General features: G+C 43.3%; 1 protein-coding gene across 4 annotated transcripts; it reads right to left on the reverse strand.

Annotated features, from left to right (window-relative positions):
- Positions 1-58: 58 nt before the first annotated feature.
- On the reverse strand, positions 59-17,423 carry vdac3 (voltage-dependent anion channel 3). Of its 4 annotated transcripts, XM_014161400.2 has the most exons (11): positions 17,196-17,423; positions 10,900-11,015; positions 8,193-8,264; positions 7,551-7,600; positions 6,722-6,724; positions 5,523-5,675; positions 5,262-5,314; positions 4,856-5,083; positions 3,269-3,419; positions 3,095-3,152; positions 59-1,064 (listed from the first exon to the last, which is right to left on the reverse strand). In XM_014161400.2, exons 2-11 carry the CDS (start codon positions 11,009-11,011, stop codon positions 973-975), a joined length of 972 nt encoding a protein of 323 aa, XP_014016875.1. In that variant the 5' UTR covers positions 11,012-11,015; positions 17,196-17,423; the 3' UTR covers positions 59-972.
- Positions 17,424-22,032: the final 4,609 nt, after the last annotated feature.

Below are 22,032 nucleotides of genomic sequence, written 5' to 3' on the forward strand. Positions count from 1 at the left end.
TTACTACCATGACTTTAAACAAAGATACGTAATAATTGTGAATACAGGACACTCAAAGTGTTTGACAATCTTCTTTATTCCTTAAAGTCAGTTTGAGGTTTCAACTATCAACAACCTTCCCTCTTCCGAGCACAGACACAACATTACATAATGTGGTAGATAGAATTCAAAGATGAAAAGACAAAAAAGAAACATGACAAAGAGGTTTGGAAAATATCCACACATGGCTCTATGTCTTCTCAAAACTCTGAACCACAAGAAGAGAATTTGGAAAAAGGAAATCAACCAGTCGCCTATTTTTAATAGAGTTCTAAACTACCGGTACCCATTTTATTCCAGTATGCTCGTATCATTGTGTCACTGAAAGTGATCATCCGCCCACAGAAAGGCCTGTAAAGGTCTATATGTCTGGGACAGGGGAACATCATGAAATGTAAAAATAAGTTGTTCCTTCAAATAAACTCCCTGCTGGCTTTGATAGACTCAATAGAATGTACCACACATAGACAAAGTCTACTGTCAATCTCATTCAAGTCAAAAGTAAATTAAATACATGATCTCAGGCAAAGTGAAATTATACCACACAATAAAACCCTACTAAAAAGGTGCTTACGACCCCATCTCACAAAGAAAAGGAGAAATGTCTGCTTTTAGGGAGGAAGTAGAACACAAGGTTGACTTGTGACCATATTCTCCATATATTACACCACTTTGGACCAGAGCCCTATATGAAGTAGTCATAAGTAGTATACTATCTGGTGAAAGGGTTTGTAATGTTTCTTTACGTACTGGTATTGCTAAGGAGATGATACAGAGAGATGGTGAACCAAAAAAACAACTGGGTTCTCAACAGTACTGGAGGTCTCAGAGGGTTATGGCCAAAAGACTCAGGAGGTGTGTGTGGCATACAGAGGTGGAGATGTGTCAGGTGTCCTTCTCTTCTCTCATCCCCTTCTCCTCTTCCCTCCATCCTTATGCCTCCAGCTCAAAGCCCATGCCAACCTTGTGACCGCCTGCATTGAAGTTTTTTGCATCGATCAGAGCTGAGAGAGTCAGCTTCACTCCTAGAGAGAGAGACACCAGTCTTAACACAGAAAGTACTACTCCTTTCATATATACTGAACAAAAATATAAACGCAATATGCCATTTCAAAGATTTTACTAAGTTACAGTTCATATAAGGAAATCAGTCAATTGAAACAAATTCATTAGTCCCTAATCTATGGATTTCACATGACTGGGAATACAGATATGCATCTGTGTATCACAGATATATTTAAAATAGATTAGGGGGGTGGATCAGAAAACCAATCAGTATCTGGCGTGACCATGATTTGCTACATGCAGTGTGACCCATCTCCTTCACATAGAGTTGGCCTGTGGAATGTTGTCCCACTCTTCTTCAATAGCTGTGCGAAGTTTCTGGATATTGGTGGGAACTGGAACTCGCTGTCGTACATTTCGATCCAGAGCATCCAAAGCCTGCTCAATGGGTGACATGTCTAGTGAGTATGAATGCCATGGAAGAACTGGGACATTTTCAGCTTCCAGGAACTGTGTACAGATCCATGCGACATGGGGCTGTGCATTATCATGCTGAAACAGTGGCGATTTTAACATGTACATCTTGGGGCAAACTCAAAAAAATAATCTTAGATGCAATACATTAATTGCAATATAACATTGCCCACAGACTGTTAGGGCCTACATAACGCTTTCCCAACTGCAGAGCTTTCTTTTTAGCACCATGGAGTGAATTCTTACCACTGCTACACCTGCCTATCAACGGAGCCTTGTCTGGCAGCGAAACAGTTCATTCAGCCTCATTTACTGCCTTTAAAAAAGAATAGCTGATATGGCTGACTTGCTTAAAAATCTGGTTACTACTGACAATTGAGATGTACAAACTATGGCATAAGGGGACGACGAGCGGATAAGAGAGAATCCGTCATTTCGATTAAGACATTAAGACGGACGTATTCAATATAACTATTTGTTCAGCACTTTTGAAATGTACAGCGACAGAATTCGAACATGGGCCATTCTTACAGTATTATCCCTGTGCACAAAGTCAGAACCGGAGGATAAATAAAGGGTGCATATAAGCAGACAATGAAAGCTCTTACAATATTAGATGACTACATTTCTCTACAAATTCTTATTTACAATGACAGCCTACCCTGGGAAAACCTTAACCCGGACGATGCTGGGCCAATTGTGCGCTGCCCTATGGGATTTCCAATCACGGCCGGTTGTGAAACAGCCTGGAATTGAACCAGGGTCTGTAGTGATGCCTCCAGCACTGAGATGCAGTGCCTTAGACCGCTGCGCCACTCGGGAGCCCCGAAATTTATGCACCAGCATACAAGAAATGTTTGGTCTCACCTTGTTGTGCTGTGCTCACTTGAACAGGAAGGTGGCGTGGCGATCCTTGTGGGCAAATTTTGTCATAAAACTTTGTCATCAAAGTCTCTGGATTAATTCTCTGGATTAATAGTGCATTCTCTGGATTAATAGTGCTTTCAAGACAACTGGGAACTGGGAAAAAAACAAGGTCGAATCATGACGTCAATGATCTTCAGGTCGGAGCTGTAGAAAGAGGCCCGAGTTCCCGACTTGGAATTCCGAGTTGGATGACCATACAAAACACATTTTCCCAGTCAGAGCTATTTTTTTTTCAAGTTCCCAGTTGTCTTGAACTCACTGAAGTCTGAGATTTCCCAGTTGTTTTGAAGGCAGCAGAAGTCATGCTGGATTGACAGCATGGCCAATGTATTCAACCTTTTCTGGCCCATGGCATGTGAATGGTTATCCTTTTAAGCTTGGAAAAGAAACCCTTAAACCCAGGACCACACACCCACTCCACTGAATAGCAGGCTAGAGTTGCTTTGCAATGCTTGCAGTTAGCCACTGATTCCTTCAAAACCACTCATTGTTGAATTTGTGATTTCCAACTTGTTGTGTAATGTTTATGTCCAATGGGCGATGAGCACCGATACGTTTTATCTGTAATTTCTCTTCATATGACAAAGATTGAAAAGGATTAGCTCGGCATCTGGTAGATACAGGTAAAGGTTAAGGTGATTTGAGTTACCTGGCCGGAGGGCCTGTGTGTAGCCGACTCCAATTAGACTGGCGTTATTGACTTTGGCCTGCAGGGGGAGACAGACAGACACAGAGGTGAGACAAGCACGCATTTGGCTGGTTGTGTGGTTCTAGTCCTGGCATTATGGACAGGTATGTGGTTCTGTGTGGTTGTGGTACTCACAGACAGGGAAGCGTCCTTATCCAGCTGGTATTTGGCTCCGATGCCGAAGCGTGTGTTGTTGCTGCCGGCCGTCCAGGCCAGGTTGATGGCTGTTTCCAGGTGGCAGTTCACCTTCTGGTAGATGGAGCCACCAAACTCTGTACCATCGTTACTGAGAGGACAAAACATCATGGGCTTATTCAGTACGGTGCTACATAGGTTTTAAATTAACTTCTGGTGGATCATGACTGGTCAGTTGGCAAATGTAACACAGAAGTAATAGAAATAATGAAACGCATGGAGAAAGCAACCTCTGCTGGTCAGTGGTTAGGTTAGAGTCAGGGTTGGGGATAGTGGTTAGGTTAGAGTCAGGGTTGGGGATAGTGGTTAGGTTAGAGTCAGGGTTGGGGATAGTGGTTAGGTTAGAGTCAGGGTTGGGGATAGTGGTTAGGTTAGAGTCAGGGTTGGGGATAGTGGTTAGGTTAGAGTCAGGGTTGGGGATAGTGGTTAGGTTAGAGTCAGTGTTGGGGATAGTGGTTAGGTTAGAGTCAGGGTTGGGGATAGTGGTTAGGTTAGAGTCAGGGTTGGGGATAGTGGTTAGGTTAGAGTCAGGGTTGGGGATAGTGGTTAGGTTAGAGTCAGGGTTGGGGATAGTGGTTAGGTTAGAGTCAGGGTTGGGGATAGTGGTTAGGTTAGAGTCAGGGTTGGGGATAGTGGTTAGGTTAGAGTCAGGGTTGGGGATAGTGGTTAGGTTAGAGTCAGTGTTGGGGATAGTGGTTAGGTTAGAGTCAGTGTTGGGGATAGTGGTTAGGTTAGAGTCAGTGTTGGGGATAGTGGTTAGGTTAGAGTCAGTGTTGGGGATAGTGGTTAGGTTAGAGTCAGTGTTGGGGATAGTGGTTAGGTTAGAGTCAGGGTTGGGGATAGTGGTTAGGTTAGAGTCAGGGTTGGGGATAGTGGTTAGGTTAGAGTCAGTGTTGGGGATAGTGGTTAGGTTAGAGTCAGGGTTGGGGATAGTGGTTAGGTTAGAGTCAGGGTTGGGGATAGTGGTTAGGTTAGAGTCAGGGTTGGGGATAGTGGTTAGGTTAGAGTCAGGGTTGGGGATGGTGGTTAGGTTAGAGTCAGGGTTGGGGATAGTGGTTAGGGGTAGTAGTTAGGGTCAGGGATAGTGGTTAGGGGTAGTAGTTAGGGTCAGGGTTGGGGGTAGTGGTTAGGGGTAGTAGTTAGGGTCAGGGTTGGGGGTAGTGGTTAGGGGTAGTAGTTAGGGTCAGGGTTGGGGGTAGTGGTTAGGGGTAGTAGTTAGGGTCAGGGTTGGGGGTAGTGGTTAGGGGTAGTAGTTAGGGTCAGGGTTGGGGGTAGTGGTTAGGGGTAGTAGTTAGGGTCAGGGGTAGTGGTTAGGGGTAGTAGTTAGGGTCAGGGGTAGTGGTTAGGGGTAGTAGTTAGGGTCAGGGTTGGGGGTAGTGGTTAGGGGTAGTAGTTAGGGTCAGGGTTGGGGGTAGTGGTTAGGGGTAGTAGTTAGGGTCAGGGATAGTGGTTAGGGGTAGTAGTTAGGGTCAGGGGTAGTGGTTAGGGGTAGAAATGAAGGTTAGGGTTAGGAGTTGTGGTACTCACACGTTGGTGTGGAGCTGGAAGTCCCCAGCCTTGTATCCCAGGGCAAAGTTGTTCTGGGCCAGTTTAGACTTGGCTGTGTCGAAGGCCATCTGGTACCCGGCCAGCCAGCCCTCGTAGCCCAGCACGGCAGCAGCGTGGACCGTGGGGCCGGCCATGTCAAAGTCCAGGTCACAGCCCAAGTTGATGAAGTCGCGCTTGTAGCCAGTCTTCAGCTTGGCACTCTTCTTACTGCAGACAGAGAGGAAGGGGCCAGATTAAAGTAGAGAGGGTGTCAGGCTTCATGTGACATTATGGGCCGTATTACATCAATACTGGTGCTGTGATTATTTCAAAATCCTTCATGTTCATGTGCACTACTAAAGATTAGGCGGGGAGGTAAAGATTGATCAGTGAGTGATCAGCTTACCCAGTGTTGGGCACAAACGACGAGTCCAGGGCCAGCTTCAAGCCCTTAGCCAGCTACAGACATACAGGATAGAGGAGGTATATCACATATCGTTGAACAGAAGACACAAAACAATATGAACAATATGGTTAATAATAGTACTGACTTTCAAACGTTGCGTATATATACCCGTTTTCATTGAATTAGTCAATATCAAGTGCTGTCAGGGGATGGTTAAGTGTAATGTGACCTGGTTTTAGGCTGAACTGGTTTCAAACTCACCTGGTCCTCCATGGAGACCTCTGTGGTCAGGGTGTTGTCTGTGTTCCATTTCTGAGTGAAGCTCAGGCCCAGCTCCTTCACCTTGTACTTGGTCTCCAGGTTACCTGCTGCCTTCCCTGTGTCTGTGTTACTGGAGCCTGAGGTTGCAAACTCCTGAGAGAAGGAAGGAGAGGGGCGGGAGAGAGAGGAGGTAGGGGGGTTGGAGAAGGAGAGGGGCGGGAGAGAGAGGAGGTAGGGGGGTTGGAGAAGGAGAGGGGCGGGAGAGAGAGGAGGTAGGGGGGGTTGGAGAAGGAGAGGGGCGGGAGAGAGAGGAGGTAGGGGGGTTGGAGAAGGAGAAGGGCGGGAGAGAGAGGAGGTAGGGGGGTTGGAGAAGGAAGGAGAGGGGTGGGAGAGAGAGGAGGTAGGGGGTTGGAGAAGGAGTGGGGCGGGAGAGAGAGGAGGTAGGGGGTTGGAGAAGGAGAGGGGCGGGAGAGAGAGGAGGTAGGGGGGTTGGAGAAGGAGAGGGGAAATGAGGGATGGTTAATAGCAGAAAAGTAAGAGAGCACAGCAGAAGAAACTGGAGCAAGGGAGAGAAAAGAGAAGGGGAACTGATACAGAAGAGTCGTCTTAACGAGAGCTTAGCATACTCCTCACTGAAGAGAGAAAGATATATATAAAGAGAGAGAAACAGCAATTCCTCTCAGGTTTGCATGACTTGTTATAGCCAGTAGCTACTATTTTGAGTAGTGGTAGATACCCTTAAGCAGTGATCACCAACATTGGTCCTGGACAGTGTCCAGGCTTTTGTTCCACCCAGTACACCTGCTTTAACTAATCAACTAATCATCTAGACCTTTAGTAGTTGAATCAGGTGTGTTAGTGCTGAGCTGGAACCAAATCTAGTGTTGATGACCACTGTGTTAGACACTGGGGGAATCCATGGAGAGGTGAGTGGGGAAATGATGCTAGGAGAAGGCTGTGAGCTGAGGGAAGAGACCCTGTTTGTTGGTCAAGCCAGTCATCTAGTCACTGGCCGACCAGTAACCAGTAACCTATAGAGCAGTAACCTGGCCACTTAGACCACTCTAAAGGTGTGTGTGTCTATGGAGAGGAGTTAATGATGTTATAGTTTTAGCAGTGTAGGGGGAATGGTATCAATCAGCTGGGACACTGCTGCAAGAAAGCCTGCTCCACACAAACACACACACACACACCCTTACCATCTGACAATGGAAGTCCAGAGAGGAAGCAGAAAAAAGGCAAAGGAAGAGAGAGGCAGAGAGTTAAGTCAGCACCACACAGGTATTCACACTCAATCACTTTTCCACTCTTTCAGAAAGAAGATAAGATTCTCATTTACATATTGTATACCAGAGACACCAACTCTGCACCAATGTGTTTGAACTGTGAATCAGAGCTGTACAATCTCTCATTTTACAAGATAAGGTTCAGTTTTCGGAGAAGTCCAAGTAAAGTGTATTTCATGAGTCTTCTTGGTGATTGAATTTAGTCAGAGGGAGAGTTAGATTAGTTATCCAAACTGGAAATATACATATCCAACATGTGTACAGGTGAAAATTAGATGAAGATAATGACACACACCAACCTAAATAATCCTGCACAGAGTAATGATACCCCTAACACTTTTAAGAGAGGACAACTGACAGTTTCAGAAAACAACAATGCTATGAGCGGGATCCATTTTGTTCGAACGTATAAGGAGATTCCAGTAAGATAGACAGTGATGTACCAAGCTGAGTTAAACAGTCGGCCAGACTCTCCGACAGACACACACAAACACCACCAGCAGACAGACAGTGAGTCAGCCATTTTGACTGTCCTGCTCAGCCCTGAGGCACTAGGGCCTAGACATGAGGCTTACAGGGCCAGACGACACGCACACACATGCAAACACTCAAATGAATGGGTCACTCGGATCGAGTGAAGCCTAAATGTAATAATTACCCTCCTAAAATATGAGAGAGAGAGAGTGATCCTAAAATATGAGAGAGAGAGAGAGAGAGAGAGAGAGAGAGAGGTTGTACTTACAACTCCACTCTGGGCCTTTGTCTTTAGGTCCAGTTTCACGATTCCAAAGCCTAGAGAGAAAAAGAGGGGGAAGAGAAAAAATATGTCTCTATTCATGGTCCTGTATGGCTCAGTTGGTAGAGCAAGGCACTTACAACACCAGGATTAAAGTCACTTTGGATAAAAAGCATCTGCTAAATGGCATATATCATATACTGTATATTTTAAAAATAGAGGAGCAAACCACATTTGGACCTTCGTTATTGGATACATAATTTACATGACTGTTTTCAATGAGGGTCATCCAAGCTTTCAAGCTTCACAGTTGTGAAAAAAAGAACATTTGCAGAAAAGTTGATCTAATAGTAAGAAAGAAAGATGACGAGGCACTGTTTGACTCATTATGACTGAGGATGAAACTCGTCTAAACACACAGAGTCCCAGCCCCCATCCCCTGACGGTTGTAAATCAAAGGCTAGAGGTCACACAGTCCTGGATGACCAGCTGAGGTTTATAGTTTCAGAGGGAGAGAGAAAGAGAGAGAGCGAGAGAGAGAGAGACAGATGTTGACGTTATCCTAAGAGCGTACAGACATGAAATATGCAGGTGTCTCCTCCCTTTCTCCTTGTGTGTGGTGGTGGAGGGGGTGATTTGATGACTCACCATAGCCCTTGCCGAAGATGTCTTTGGCTGCTTTTCCCAGGTCCGAGTATGCAGGAGGAACTGCCATGGCGACTGTGGAGAGCGATGGACACATTAGGGTGCATCTCTGATACTACAACATCACTTCTTTAACTCACAGGAGGCAAAAGGCTGGTCAAACGGAGCGCCCACTACAGCACACATCACACTTCTACGCAGAAAAGGTCCAACACAGCACCTATCTATAACTTCACACAGAACACAGCTGTGTTCTAGTAAAGTGGCTTTGAACTCAAACAAACACACACAGCATCTAGGCCTACACACAGTGTCCACACAGCATCTAGGCCTACACACAGTGTCCACACAGCATCTAGGCCTACACACAGTGTCCACACAGCATCTAGGCCTACACACAGTGTCCACACAGCATCTAGGCCTACACACAGTGTCCACACAGCATCTAGGCCTACACACAGTGTCCACACAGCATCTAGGCCTACACACAGTGTCCACACAGCATCTAGGCCTACACACAGTGTCCACACAGCATCTAGGCCTACACACAGTGTTCACACAGCATCTAGGCCTACACACAGTGTCCACACAGCATCTATCTATGCATTCACCGTCATACACACCACACGCTGCTCTAGAAGGTTTTTCAACAGAAGTAAACACACACACCAACATACACCACACAGGGTCTACTAACTAGTGGATCTACAGGCCCACTAATGCCTTCCTCTTGGTAAGGTGCTCACACAATCCTTGACGGTGTCCTAAATAATATTCACATTAGTATACTCGGCTATTCAGTATGAATGGCAAATTCATTGCATAATACTAAAGTAGTTTCCAAAGTTGTGTTGGAGCCTTGTCACTGAGCTAAATTTGGGAATCTTATTCTCTTTTATAAAGGTGTGCTTTGTAAAATCAATGTACTGTCAAGTACTGACGGCCGGGCCAGCTACAGTAGCCCTGATCTGGTCTACTGGGCCTGTGATATATTGCTTTTCACTCCCCCCTACATCCCCACTCTAGCCCAGCCAATTGGTTTAACTCCATTTATTCATGGAATCAGTCTATTATCAAACCGCTAGCTAGCACGGTTTAACTTAATGGGATTGACTCTTACACGAGGGAGGGACTGCTTTTCTTTTGACCCCTGCTATACCAGGTAAACATCTCTCTAAATAGGAAACCACATGGCACAGCCTGATTTGGGCCACCTTAAGATTAAAGGAATAGTTTGCCCTAAATCAAAGTCTGTTTGATTTTGGGGTGAACTGTGCCTTTAAAAGCCTGCCACTTCATTGCTTAAATCAGCGCTGTTAGTAGTTAACTGCCTGCGTTGAAGCTGTTAGCGTAAGAAGATGTGGAAGAAGATGTATGCCATATAGCAATCACAGTATACGTCACAGCACTCGCGCTAGTATGCCACTATGCGCTATTGAATGACAGTAAGCCTAAGTCAGAGTTTGGCTGGTCAACAACTATCACCACTGCACACAACTGCACTATGCTAGCTTTTATAATGTCACCAGGGTCCCCTTTGTCTCTGCTTTGATATAAGACCGGTGTGTGTGTGTGTGTGTGTGTGTGTGTGTGTGTGTGTGTGTGTGTGTGTGTGTGTGGTGACTTTGCTGTGGCAGTGTGTCTCTTTCTGCTCTTGATGGTGACTAGGCGCTGTCCCAACACTCCTAATACCTTCCTAACCTTGTCACCTTTCAAGGTCCCGTGTGGCTCAGTTGGTAGAGCATGGTGTTTGCAACGCCAGGGTTGTGGGTTCGATTCCCGCGGGGGACCAGTATGGAGAAAAAATGTATGAAATGTATGCATTCACTACTGTAAGTCGCTCTGGATAAGAGCGTCTGCTAAATGACTAAAATGTACGTTTTTTTTTCCTCAATGACCACTTAAATATATGCCCTTTCAGATTACTGGCTTGTAACGTATCATGTTACCTATCAAGTCCTCACACATCCATAGTTGTGAAGGAATAGAGACCAGGACTGTTGGGAGTGGGAAACAGACCAGTGTTTCTTAAAGGGATACTTCAGGATATTGACAATGGGGCCCTTTAACTACTTCCCAAGAGTCAGATGAAATTGTGGATACCATTTTTAGGTCTCTGTGTCCATTATGAAGAAAGTTAGAGGTAGTTTCGTTAAGCCTGCTAACAGATACCCAAACTGCCCTACCAAGCAAAAAGGCAGTAACTGCTGATAGTGTGGAACTGAGAAAAACTTTTTTTTTACCTTGGTTTAACAGTAACTTTAGGCAGTTACTACTAACATGACGCCCATTTCCTCCAAAACACAATACAATAGAGGCAGGATACTTGTCCACATGATTAAGCGTGTATTTAATGTAGCAAAAATTACATTAACACATTTTCGACCAAATGAGCAGTTACTGTCTTTTTGCTTGGTAGGGCAGCATAGACTTCTAGTCATTGTGCTAAAGCTAGTTATCAATTGTGGTAGCAATAGTTAGCAACTTCCTTCAAACCGCACACAGAGACATAAATATGGCATCCAAAAGTGAATCTGACTCAAAATCCCGAAGTATCCCTTTAAGTACTCTCTGACATTTGTGTTTGTAATACGTGCTAAACATCCGTAACATCTGAATGATAGATTGATCAATCTATTGAGACAGTCCAGGGGACCCTGATGACATCTTTGTCTCCCCACCTCCTGCTCTCCCCACCTCCCTCACTCACCCTTATGGCAACATGGTGCACAGGGAGCTCCTTTGTTCTGAATGGCCTGTGCTGCTGGACTCGCCTCCTCCTTCCTCACCAGTCTCGCCTTCTCTCCTCCTTTGTCTGACATGACTCTTCAGATGTGGGGAAGAGCACAAGGAAGGACAGAAGACTTAGGCATGCAATCTCTCACTGTTTTCACAACAATGCTAGTGGTGGGTGTACTGTGAGGTTGGTCTGCTTTGGCTTAACTGGACTGGACATCTTTGTGTTTTTCATATCGAGTTGTAGGTGCTGCCTTTTGTTGGTAGTGGATTTGGAAAGGATAGCTGAAGCGGTCTCTTAGTTGCATGCCTTATACTGGCATGGTTATCATCAGTCAATGCACCACTGTGAGTGACTCTAAAGCGTCTGATGCAATGAAACTATCACTTTCCTCTGAGCTCTTCACATTTGACAGAACACATTATATATATTATGTAGACACATTATGTATACATCAATGATGTCGCTCTTGCTGCTGGTGATTCTCTGGTCCACCTACGCAGACGACACCATTCTGTATACTTCTGGCCCTTCTTTGGACACTGTGTTAACTAACCTCTAGACGAGCTTCAATGCCATACAACTCTCCTTCCGTGGCCTCCATCTGCTCTTAAATGCAAGTAAAACTAAATGCATGCTCTTCAACCGATCGCTGCCAGCACCTGCCCGCCCGTCCAGCATCACTCCTCTGGACGGTTCTGACTTAGAATTTGTGGACATCTACAAATACCAAGGTGTCTGGTTAGACTGTAAACTCTCCTTCCAGACTCACATTAAACATCTCCAATCCAAAATTAAATCTAGAATCGGTTTCCTATTTCACAACAAAGCATCCTTCACTCATGCTGCCAAACATACCCTCGTAAAACTGACTATCCTACCGATCCTTGACTTCGGCGATGTCATTTACAAAATAGCCTCCAACACTCTACTCAGAAAATTGGATGCAGTCTATCACAGTGCCATCCGTTTTATCACCAAAGCCCCATATACTACCCACCACTGCGACCTGTATGCTCTCGTTGGCTGGCCCTCGCTTCCTATTCGTCGCCAAACCCACTGGCTCCAGGTCATCTATAAGTCTTTGCTAGGTAAAGCCCCACCTTATCTCAGCTCACTGGTCACCACGGCAGCACCCACCCGCAGCACACGCTCCAGCAGGTTTATTTCACTGGTCACCCCCAAAGCAAATTCCTCCTTTGGCTGCCTTTCCTTCCAGTTCTCTGCTGCCAATGACTGGAACGAATTGCAAAAATCACTGAAGCTGGAGACCCATATCTCCCTCACTAACTTTAAGCACCAGCTGTCAGAGCAGCTCACAGATTACTGCACCTGTACATAGCCCATCTGTAAATATCCCATCCAACTATCTCATCCCCATACTGTTATTTATTTTTATTTGTTTACTCCTTTGCACCCCAGTATCTCTACTTGCACATTCAGCTTCTGCACATCTATCACTCCAGTCTCTATCACTCCAGTGTTTAATTGCTAAATTGTAATTATTCCGCCACTACGGCCTATTTATTGCCTTACCTCCCTTATCTTACCTCATTTGCACACACTGTATATAGACTTTTTTTTCCATTGTGTTATTGACTGTATGTTTTGTTTATTCCATGAGTAACTCTGTGTTGTTGTTTGTGTCCCACTGCTTTGCTTTATCTTGGCCAGGTCACAGGTCGTAAATGAGAACTTGTTCTCAACTAGCCTACCTGGTTAAATAAAGGTGAAATAAATAAACTATTTTTAAAATGATCAGTTCCCCATGTGCACGTCTCCAGGGCAAGGCCTGTAACCATTAGGCTAATACTTAGGGTGTCCAATCAAAAACCCATCTTTTGACCAATGGTAAAATAATATGTTAATTGTGTCGATAATCCTCTAAGAAAACCAGTGGTCCAAACCTCATGTCTCTATCATAATCCGTAAGAAATGTGTTGGTGTTTTTACCCTTGTAGTGTGATAAAGATTAGGGAGATTAAATCAATGGAGGCCAGAGAAAAAAGTGGCCAAAAATCAGGAAAATAGCATTTAGGCTGGATGCTGTGCAAGAATTAAGGCACCTGACAGGCTTACCATTGAACTCCTCATCTTTCTTCTCGAATTTCTTCATATTTTAGTATACACTGTTCATATTAATAGGAAGTTCCTGATCATTTTGGAGGACTTCTCACAAAAACAAATATCTCTGTGAAAACGGAGCACTGAGCAGAATCAACTTGGAAGACAAGGTCCACAAAATATAAAATCCTCGAAAGTTTCAGCGAGAAAGCTGCACCGCTTTGTCAACAGAGCTCAGTGCTTATTATTGAATGTATTAGGTTACGAAATCCAACTTTTTGGATATAATGTTAAATGTTCCCTATGTTAATAGTTCACCTAATTTCAGTTTGTGACAAAACAAATAAGTATTGTGTAGAGAATCATTGTACCATCTAAACCGCTGTGAAATATCTTTTGCATAACAAAAAATATTGTATTTTCAGCTGTTTGAAGCTGGTGTACAAAACCGAAAGTAAAAGAAGCAAAAACAAAACTTAAGCAAAGGAAGCATAGAAATAGCACACCTAGAACATATATACCGCTTCTTAAACTTGCTTTCAATGAAAATGACAGATCTATAACTAACATTTCTGTGTGTATTTGGCTGTGTCGCACAAAAAGTGACATATTGCAGCTTTAAATGATATGTTAGAGAAAGACCCCATTGAATGATTCAGAAAATGAAAAATCATATTTGTCTTGGTAAAATGTATTTTATAACATAAGGAAGTGAAATGACATCACCAAAGCACGTTTTCACCCACTCTGGGCAGAGTGGGTGGACACCTTATAATACTGAACCAGAGGGTGTGTCCTCAGCACTGATAAAGCAGTGCTCTATGGCCCGAAGAGAACTGCTGATATGTTTATCACCCAAAGGGCCCAGGGCTGTATAGATGACAAACACACACCACCTATGACAACATCTGATGATCTGGTAACATACACACACCTTACTGTGGTACCGAGAACATCTGGTGATTTGGGGACACAGTGGTGAGGTGGATGATATGTTTCCGTGGTGATGGTTACCCTGGTGTCACTGGGATTTTAGACTCACTCACTCACTACCACGTACGCACGCACACACGCACACACACACACACACACACACCTCACTCCATAATGTGAGTGATTAGATGAGAGCAATCCTGTCCTCTGTCTGTCTCAGTGCTGTTGTCTATGCTCAGGGACTTTATGACAGGGGGCATTCTGCAGACCCAGCACGGTTTGGGATCTGTCTTTATCATTTACACCCCCCCTTCTCACTTCCATTCCTCCTTACTCAGTCCCTTATTCCCAGCTTCCTCACCCTCTCCTTCCCCCTTCCCCTTCTCCCCCTGACCCCTGTTCTATAAATAACCCAGGTGGACTTGACACCATGCCTCATATGACCATGCCATTTTGAAATGGGTGCTTTACCCCTCTACCTCCTGCTACCCTATCCTCACACACACCTCGTCACTCCTACTCAACCCACACCACCATAGACACACACTCTTTCCTATCACCACCCTTGACTCCTACTTTCCTCTCTCTTGACTTCCTCACTTCCCCCATCTCTCTCTCTCTCTCTCTCTCTCTCTCTCTCTCTCTCTCTCTCTCTCTCTCTCTCTCTCTCTCTCTCTCTCTCTCTCTCTCTCTCTCTCTCTCTCTCTCTCTCTCTCTCTCTCTCTCTCTCTCTCTCTCTCTCACTCACTCACTCACTCACTCACTCACTCACTCGCCTCCTCTGACCCCTTCACTAGCCTGTCCCCCAAACAAATGTCAAACGCACATTCACTGATCTCCAGGGGTCACAAGGACATTCATAAATCAGCTATGCACAGAACAGGAAAACATGTGCACACTCAGAGAACAACATGGCTGACTGTTGGGGATATCAGTCAGCTGCAAAAGTTATTATCATGCCAGCCCAGAGACATTGTTTTGGTGATGAAGACAGACTAGTGTGACGACCCTCCCACCCTGTCTGCCATATTCTTTCTCTTTGATCTTGTTTTCCTTATTAGGATGTCGGTGGGCGGAGCTGGGAGGGTCGTCAGCGAAATGGGACACACCTGGGCTCGGGTTTGTGCCGGGATAAATACACCTTTTCCTGATTCATTGAGGAGACTCTATCCATGCAGACACACTGTTGGATTTTGGATGTGGCATTTTTGTTTGTTTGTTTGTTTGTTTGTTTGTGCACCTTTCAACACCCCTCATTATCACATCTATGCACGCAACCAATCACTTACACTACTGACTACACACACACACAGCATTGTTTATTGTATATAGGTTACTTCAGTTAATAAATATATTTTTGTTATTCCTTATCGCCATGTTGTCTCCCTCTGTTACGGGCTACGAGCCGGTTCATGACACTAGGGACAGGCGAGGGTGATGCTTTACTTAAGGTCTGCTTATAAATGGCTTAAAGCTGCAGTATGTACTTTTTTGGACGACCTGACCAAATTCACATAGATTTCTCATTGAAAGCAAGTATATGAAGCGGTAGATCTGTTCTATGTGAAATACTTCTATGCTTAAGTTTAATTTTTGCATCTTTTACTTTCCTTTTTGTAGACCGGCTGAAAATACTTTTTGGTTATTGAAAATTTATTTCACAGCGGTTTAGATGGTACAATGATTCTCTACACTTGCATGTTTTGTCACATAAACTGAAATTAGGCGAAGTATTCAAATGTTTTCATCCTAGAAATGGAGGAGCGATTTCTGCATATTGCACCTTTAAAAACCATTATTTTATATTGCTTTGCTACTCATTAGTTATGTGGAATGTGTGCGTGTGAGATAAGGTCGAAGGCAGTCAAATTAGGCTACACCTAGTGAATTTATAGCCTGAATATACAGTGGTGCATGGGTTAGCTGTGGCTACCACATGGCCTACTCAACAGGTAGCCTAGCAGAAAGGTCACTGGTTAGAATCCCCGAGCCGACTAGGTGAAAAATCTGATGTGCCCTTGAGAAAGACACTTAAGCTAATTGCTCCTGTAAGATGCTCTGGATAAGAGCATCTACTAAATGACCAAAATGTAAATTCCTGCCAGGCATTTCAGGACAGCCATTTTCCTATAGGGGTTGATATTCAGCCTGTGTACATGGAGCTAAATATTAATCTGCTCAACACTATAGGTAGCCAAGGAACCTAGAATGTGATTAACAGCGTTCTTTTACCATTGAACGTACTATCACTGGCTATAGGCCTACTCTCTTCAGGCTTATTAAAATGACTAAAAGGACTAGGCCTACTGCTTCAGACACTACCAGAAAAAGAAGCAAGGCTTGGATCATTATTTGCTGTCCATAGGTGCAATTGGATTTCAGAACTTCGGAGAGCGACAAGAGGCTGTCAGGGGTTTATAAATAGGAAAACACCTATTGTGCAATCGTACAACCACACTTACTGTGATTACTTTTTTTTTCACAATGACTTGAAATTCCAAATCGTATTCACTTTCATTTCTGTTGTGGGCCGACCTTCTGGCCATGGATTATTGAATTGCTGCGTGTTACATCAGAACCAGCGTGCGTAAAGAGCATTGTGCCAACACGAGGATAAACCTAACCCTCTTTGTATCTGGGGCACAAACCATGCTGTTAATGGGAATTCAGATTTACAAAACATTTTATAAAAACACTGACACTAGATTATATAGGGCGTAATTTATGGGCTCATATATATTGCCCTTTGGAATAGAAAGATGGCTAGCCTAGGTCTCCATTGTTCATAGTTCAATGCATTGCTCATGTTTGCAAAAAACTATAGTGCTAGAACCAGATACTCTGGGGAAAAAATTACAATTCACAAAATCTACAATTTAATTGATTTACAATGTAATATTCTGCTGAAATTCTGAGACTGTAATTGGCACTAAACGTGAAATACCGTGAGCAATGCTCACTAGTTAGCGTCAAATGTATTATAGGCAATATAATCCGTTTATTCATAGCCTATAATTAACCTACATAGCCTAGTGATATCTACTTTGTCCGAATGTTGTAATGCCTGAATATCTAAAAGTGCTGAGACTTATGCAGTTGTCAGACAGTCAGGCCTGGCCTGTCCTGAAACCCTACTATCCTGTAGCCTACCACACTGTACTCTCGCTTCCACACTTTCAGCCATCTAAACAACAATCAAATAAGTTAAATATTATTTCAGTATCACTCCACTAGCCGAGATTAAAATATCGTTGGTGTTATGAATTCCCTACCTAGTTTGCAGGGCGATGCACGGAGTTTCAGAACGGTCTGGGTCTCACGCAATAGGGCAGAGTGAAGGAGAAAGAGAAAGCAGAGGGGCGGACTGAGCAGGCGCAATCAGACGACAAAGAGGGCGGGGTCGTTGTATAATTGTCATTGTGCAAAGAGAGGTAGCCTACAAAACAAGCCGACTGTTTTCCAAAGCTTGTTTATTTTTTGCAGGCAGTGGCGTCATGCACCCCCCCCCCCCAAAAAAATCTGAGGGGGCATAAATTACATGAGGATGGCTGGGGAGGTGGCCGCCCACAGTCAGGAAGTTGGAGAATTTAGCATTTTTCAAACACCTAAAACTGCCTTTTCCTGCTATCTAGAGCCATAATCATTATGCTTAATTCGATGTAAAAAAAATAGTTTTCTGCATATCTAAGCATACCTCTTGAGGTGTCTGTATCCTCCTGTTTTTTTAAAAGAAACTAAATATGTGTCTCTGCATCTTTGCTAAAATCTGGGTAAAAGATTGAAAGGAATGTGTCTACCAACTTAGCAGGCATACCAGCTAAGATAACTTGACTCATAGTCTGAAATGGCTTCTTGGTAGCTAGGTATTATAATAATAATAATAATATATTTATTTTAGAGCTAACGCTTTCATTCCAAGTAGAATTTCAAAGTCGCTTTAAAAACAAAATAAACCAAAAACAATTTAAAGCTACAATATGTAACTTTTTGGGTGATCTGACCAAATTGACATTAAAATGTAAGTAATAGATCTTTCATTGACATTTAAAGCAAGTCTAAGAAGCGGTAGATCTATTCTATGTGCACTTTTTCTATACTTCCCGTTCTTAAGTTTAGTTTTTGCTTTTACTTTTGGTTTTATACACCGGCTTCAAACAGCTGAAAATACAACATTTTTGGTTATGGAAAAGATATTCCACAGCGGTGTAGATGTTACAATGATTCTCTACACAATGACTGCTTGTTTGGTCACATTAATTAGACTAACTATTCGAATTTTAGAACCCAAGAAATGGCAGAGCGATTTCTGCATAGTGCATCTTTATCAAAACAAATATAGGGATCTTGCAGTATTTGGGCGATGGCCTTCCACATCTTCAGATGATAGGCAGTTCAGAAAGGTAGTATCTTGTGAACAGGGAGCATAGATGGTACAGCCAGGCAGGGAGGTAAAGACATCTGACTGACAGGCCACAGAGCTCCTCAACAGGCACCTGGTCGTCTTCGATAGTCACAGCTCCTCCTCCATAGGTAGGCTGGATCATTCACTACTGAAATGTAGTACCCACTTGGGTGATGTTTCGGCAACTGTAAAAGCACCAGTAAGACCACTACAACTCAGCAGTGGTCCAGAAAAGCCCCCTTGCAGGCTATTCTACATTGTAGAATAATAGTGAAGACATCAAAACAATGAAATAACACATATGGAATCATGTAGTAACCAAAAAAGTGTTAAACAAATCTAAATATATTTTATGTCATAGATTCTTCAAAGTAGCCACCCTTTGCCTTGATGAAAGCTTTGCACACTCTTGGCATTCTCTCAACCAGCTTCACCTGGAATGCTTTTCCAACAGTCTTGAAGGAGTTCCCACATATTCTGAGCACTTGCTGGCTGCTTTCCTTCACTCTGCGGTCCAACTCATCCCAAACCATCTCAATTGAGTTGAGATGGTTTGTGGAGGTCAGGTCATCTGGTTTGTGGAGGCCAGGTCATCTGATGCAACACTCCATCACTCTCCTTCTTGGTCAAATAGTGGTTAGAGCGTTGGGCCAGTAACTGAAAGGTTGCTGGATTGAATCCCTGCGCTAACAAGGTCAACAACAACAAAAAATATGTTGTTCTGCCCCTGAACAAGGCAGTTAACCCACTGTTCCCTAATAGGCTGTCATTGTAATTAAGAATTTGTTCTTAACTGACTTGCCTGGTCAAATAAAAATAAATAAACTAAGCGCAAACCAGATGGGATGGCGTATCACTGCAGAATGCTGTGGAAGCAATGCTGGTTAACCAGCATCTATTTGCTTATTAGAGCTGTTCTTGCCATAATATGGACTTAGTCTTTTACCCTGCATTGAATTCTAAATAAATCACCAAGAGTGTCACCATCACACCTCATGCTTCACATTGGGAATAAGTCTCTTCTTCTTATTGGTGTCCTTTAGTAGTGGTTCCTTTGCAGCAATTCAACCATGAAGGCCTGATTCACACAGTCTCCTCTGAACAATTGATGTTAACATTTTTCTGTTTCTATTTTACTAGGCAAGTCAGTTAAGAACAAATTCTTATTTTCAATGACAGCCTAGGAACAGAACTGCCTTGTTCAGGGGCAGAACACAGATTTGTACCTTGTCAGCTCAGGGATTTGATCTTGCAACCTTTCAGTTACTAGTCCAACGCTCTAACCACTGGGCTACGCTGCCACCCTGTTACTTGAACTCTGTGAAGCATTTATTTGGGCTGCAATCTGAGATGCAGTTAACTCTAATGAATTCATCCTCTGCAGCAAGGGTAACTCTGGGTCTTCTTTTCCTGTGGCGGTCCTCATGAGAGCCAGTTTCATCATACCGCTTGATGGTTTTTGCAACTACACTTCAAGAAACTTTCAAAGTTCTTGTAATTTTCAGGATTGACTCACCTTCATGTCTTAATTTAATGATGGACTGTCATTTCTATTTGCTTATTAGAGCTGTTCTTGCCATAATATGGACTTGGTCTTTTACCAAATAGGACTATCTTCTGTATTCCACCCCTACCTTGTCACAACACGACTAATTTGGCTCAAACGCATGAAGAAATAAAGAAATTTCACAAAAACATTTTAACAAGGCACACCTGTTAATTGAAATACATTCCAGGTGACTACCTCATGAAGCTGGTTGAGAGAATGCCAAGAGTGTGCAAAGCTCTCATCAAGGCAAAGGGTGGCTACATGAAGAATCTCAAATATAAAATATATTTTAATTTGTTTAACACTTTTTTGGTTACTAGATGATTTGGGCTCCCGAGTGGCGCTGTGGTCTAAAGCACTGCATCTCAGTGCAAGAGGTATCATTGCAGTACCTGGTTTGAATCCAGGCTGCATCACATCTAGCTGTGATTGGGAGTCCCATAGGGCAGCGCACAATTGGCCCAGGTTTGGCTGGGGTAGGCTGTCATTGTAAATAAGAATTTGTTCTTAACTGACTTGCCTAGTTAAATATAAACAAAAACATCCATATGTGTTATTTCATAGTTTTGATGTCTTCACTATTATTCTACAATGTAGAAAAAAGTAAAAATAAAGAAAAACCCTGGAATGAGTAGGTGTGTCCGAACTTTTGACTGGTACTGTATATTACATCATATGATTTTCTTTTCATCAACAAGTAATATTATATAGAGAGAAAACCCTGCAGAGTACACGGTTTCTGATGTGGGAACTGGCAACTAGACCAAAATCAAAGAAATAAAATATATAAATACATTTGCAATGCTTGTTATTTTGACCATTACAACTGTCAACACAGGAAAAAATACCACAAGGTAGCACACACAGACATTTATGTAAATGATTAATGAGATACACAGAATGAAACAGCATGGTAATGGAGATGTTTTTGGGGGGAATTAACAATGCATTCAGCTACAAAGACTAACCTAGAAACAGCAGTCAGAATTTATTCAATCATATCAGGAAAGGGCAACATAAAATATTTAGTCAACATGTAATTAATCATTAGTTTATGATAAAACAGCTTCAATCAAACAATTACTTTATTCACTGTTTTTGGTCTATCTTGTGAGGGATAGTGTTCTGGTGGTTTCCTTTTGATAAACACCTGTCAAACAGCAACAATTACTTGAATAATTCAATGGATGTTTTGTGCACAAAGGTGATGACTAAATTATTAGGCATTTTCCAATCTGACCTCTCTATGTGGCCCTATGGAAATTGTCTTTCTGGGCCGGGTGTTAGTTCAAATGCAGTACCGAAGAAAAACAGTAGGAGCAGTCAAAACCGTGCTTCAAGACCGGAACCCTGGCCCCTTGACTGTTACAAGTACCCTCAATGGCAGTGGGTGCAGTGTGTAGTAAGTGCAGCATAGTTACTGCAGTCTGCAGATATACACTGAACAAAAATATAAACTCAACATGTGAAGTGTTGGTCCCATTTCATGAGCTGAAATAAAAGATCCCTGAAATTTCCACAAAAAGCTTATCTTAAATTTTGTGCAAAAATTGGTTACATCCCTGTTAGTGAGCATTTTTCCTTTGCCAAGATAATCCATCCACCTGACAGGTGTGGCATATCAAGAAGCTGATTAAACAGCATGATCATTACACAGGTGCACCTTGTGCTTAGGACAACAAAAGGCCACTCTAAAATGTGCAGTTTTGTCACACAACATAATGCCACAGATGTCTCAAGTTTTGAGGGAGCGTGCAATTAGAATGCTGACCACAGGGATGTCCACGAGAGCTGTTGCCATATGATTGAATGTTAATTTCCCATAAGCCACCTCCAATGTAGTTTTAGAGAATTTGGCAGTACGTCCAACCGGCCTCACAACCGCAAACCACATGTATGGCTTTGCGGTTGTGAGGCGAGCGGTTTGCTGATGTCAACGGTATGAACAGAGTGCCCCATGGTGGCGGCGGGGTTATGGTATGGACAGGCATAAGCTTCGGACAATGAACACAATAGCATTTTATCGATGGCAATTTGAATGCACAGAGATACTGTGATGAGATCCTGAGGCCCATTGTGTGCCATTCATCCGCCTCCATCACCTCGTGTTTTAGCATGATAATGCACAGCCCCATGTCGCAAGGATCTGTACACAATT

This window comes from Salmo salar, chromosome ssa20, assembly GCF_905237065.1.
Source record: "Salmo salar chromosome ssa20, Ssal_v3.1, whole genome shotgun sequence".
Classification (NCBI taxonomy): domain Eukaryota; kingdom Metazoa; phylum Chordata; class Actinopteri; order Salmoniformes; family Salmonidae; genus Salmo; species Salmo salar.

Coding starts and splice junctions, on each gene's coding strand:
- vdac3 (XM_014161400.2), bottom strand. CDS start 11,011: ATGTCAGACAAAGGAGGAGAGAAGGCGAGACTGGTGAGGAAGGAGGAG. Junction 3,153..3,268: donor ATAAGGACGCTTCCCTGTCT/GTGAGTACCACA, acceptor CTCCCCCTGCAG/GCCAAAGTCAATAACGCCAG. Junction 1,065..3,094: donor CACACAGGCCCTCCGGCCAG/GTAACTCAAATC, acceptor CTCTCTCTCTAG/GAGTGAAGCTGACTCTCTCA.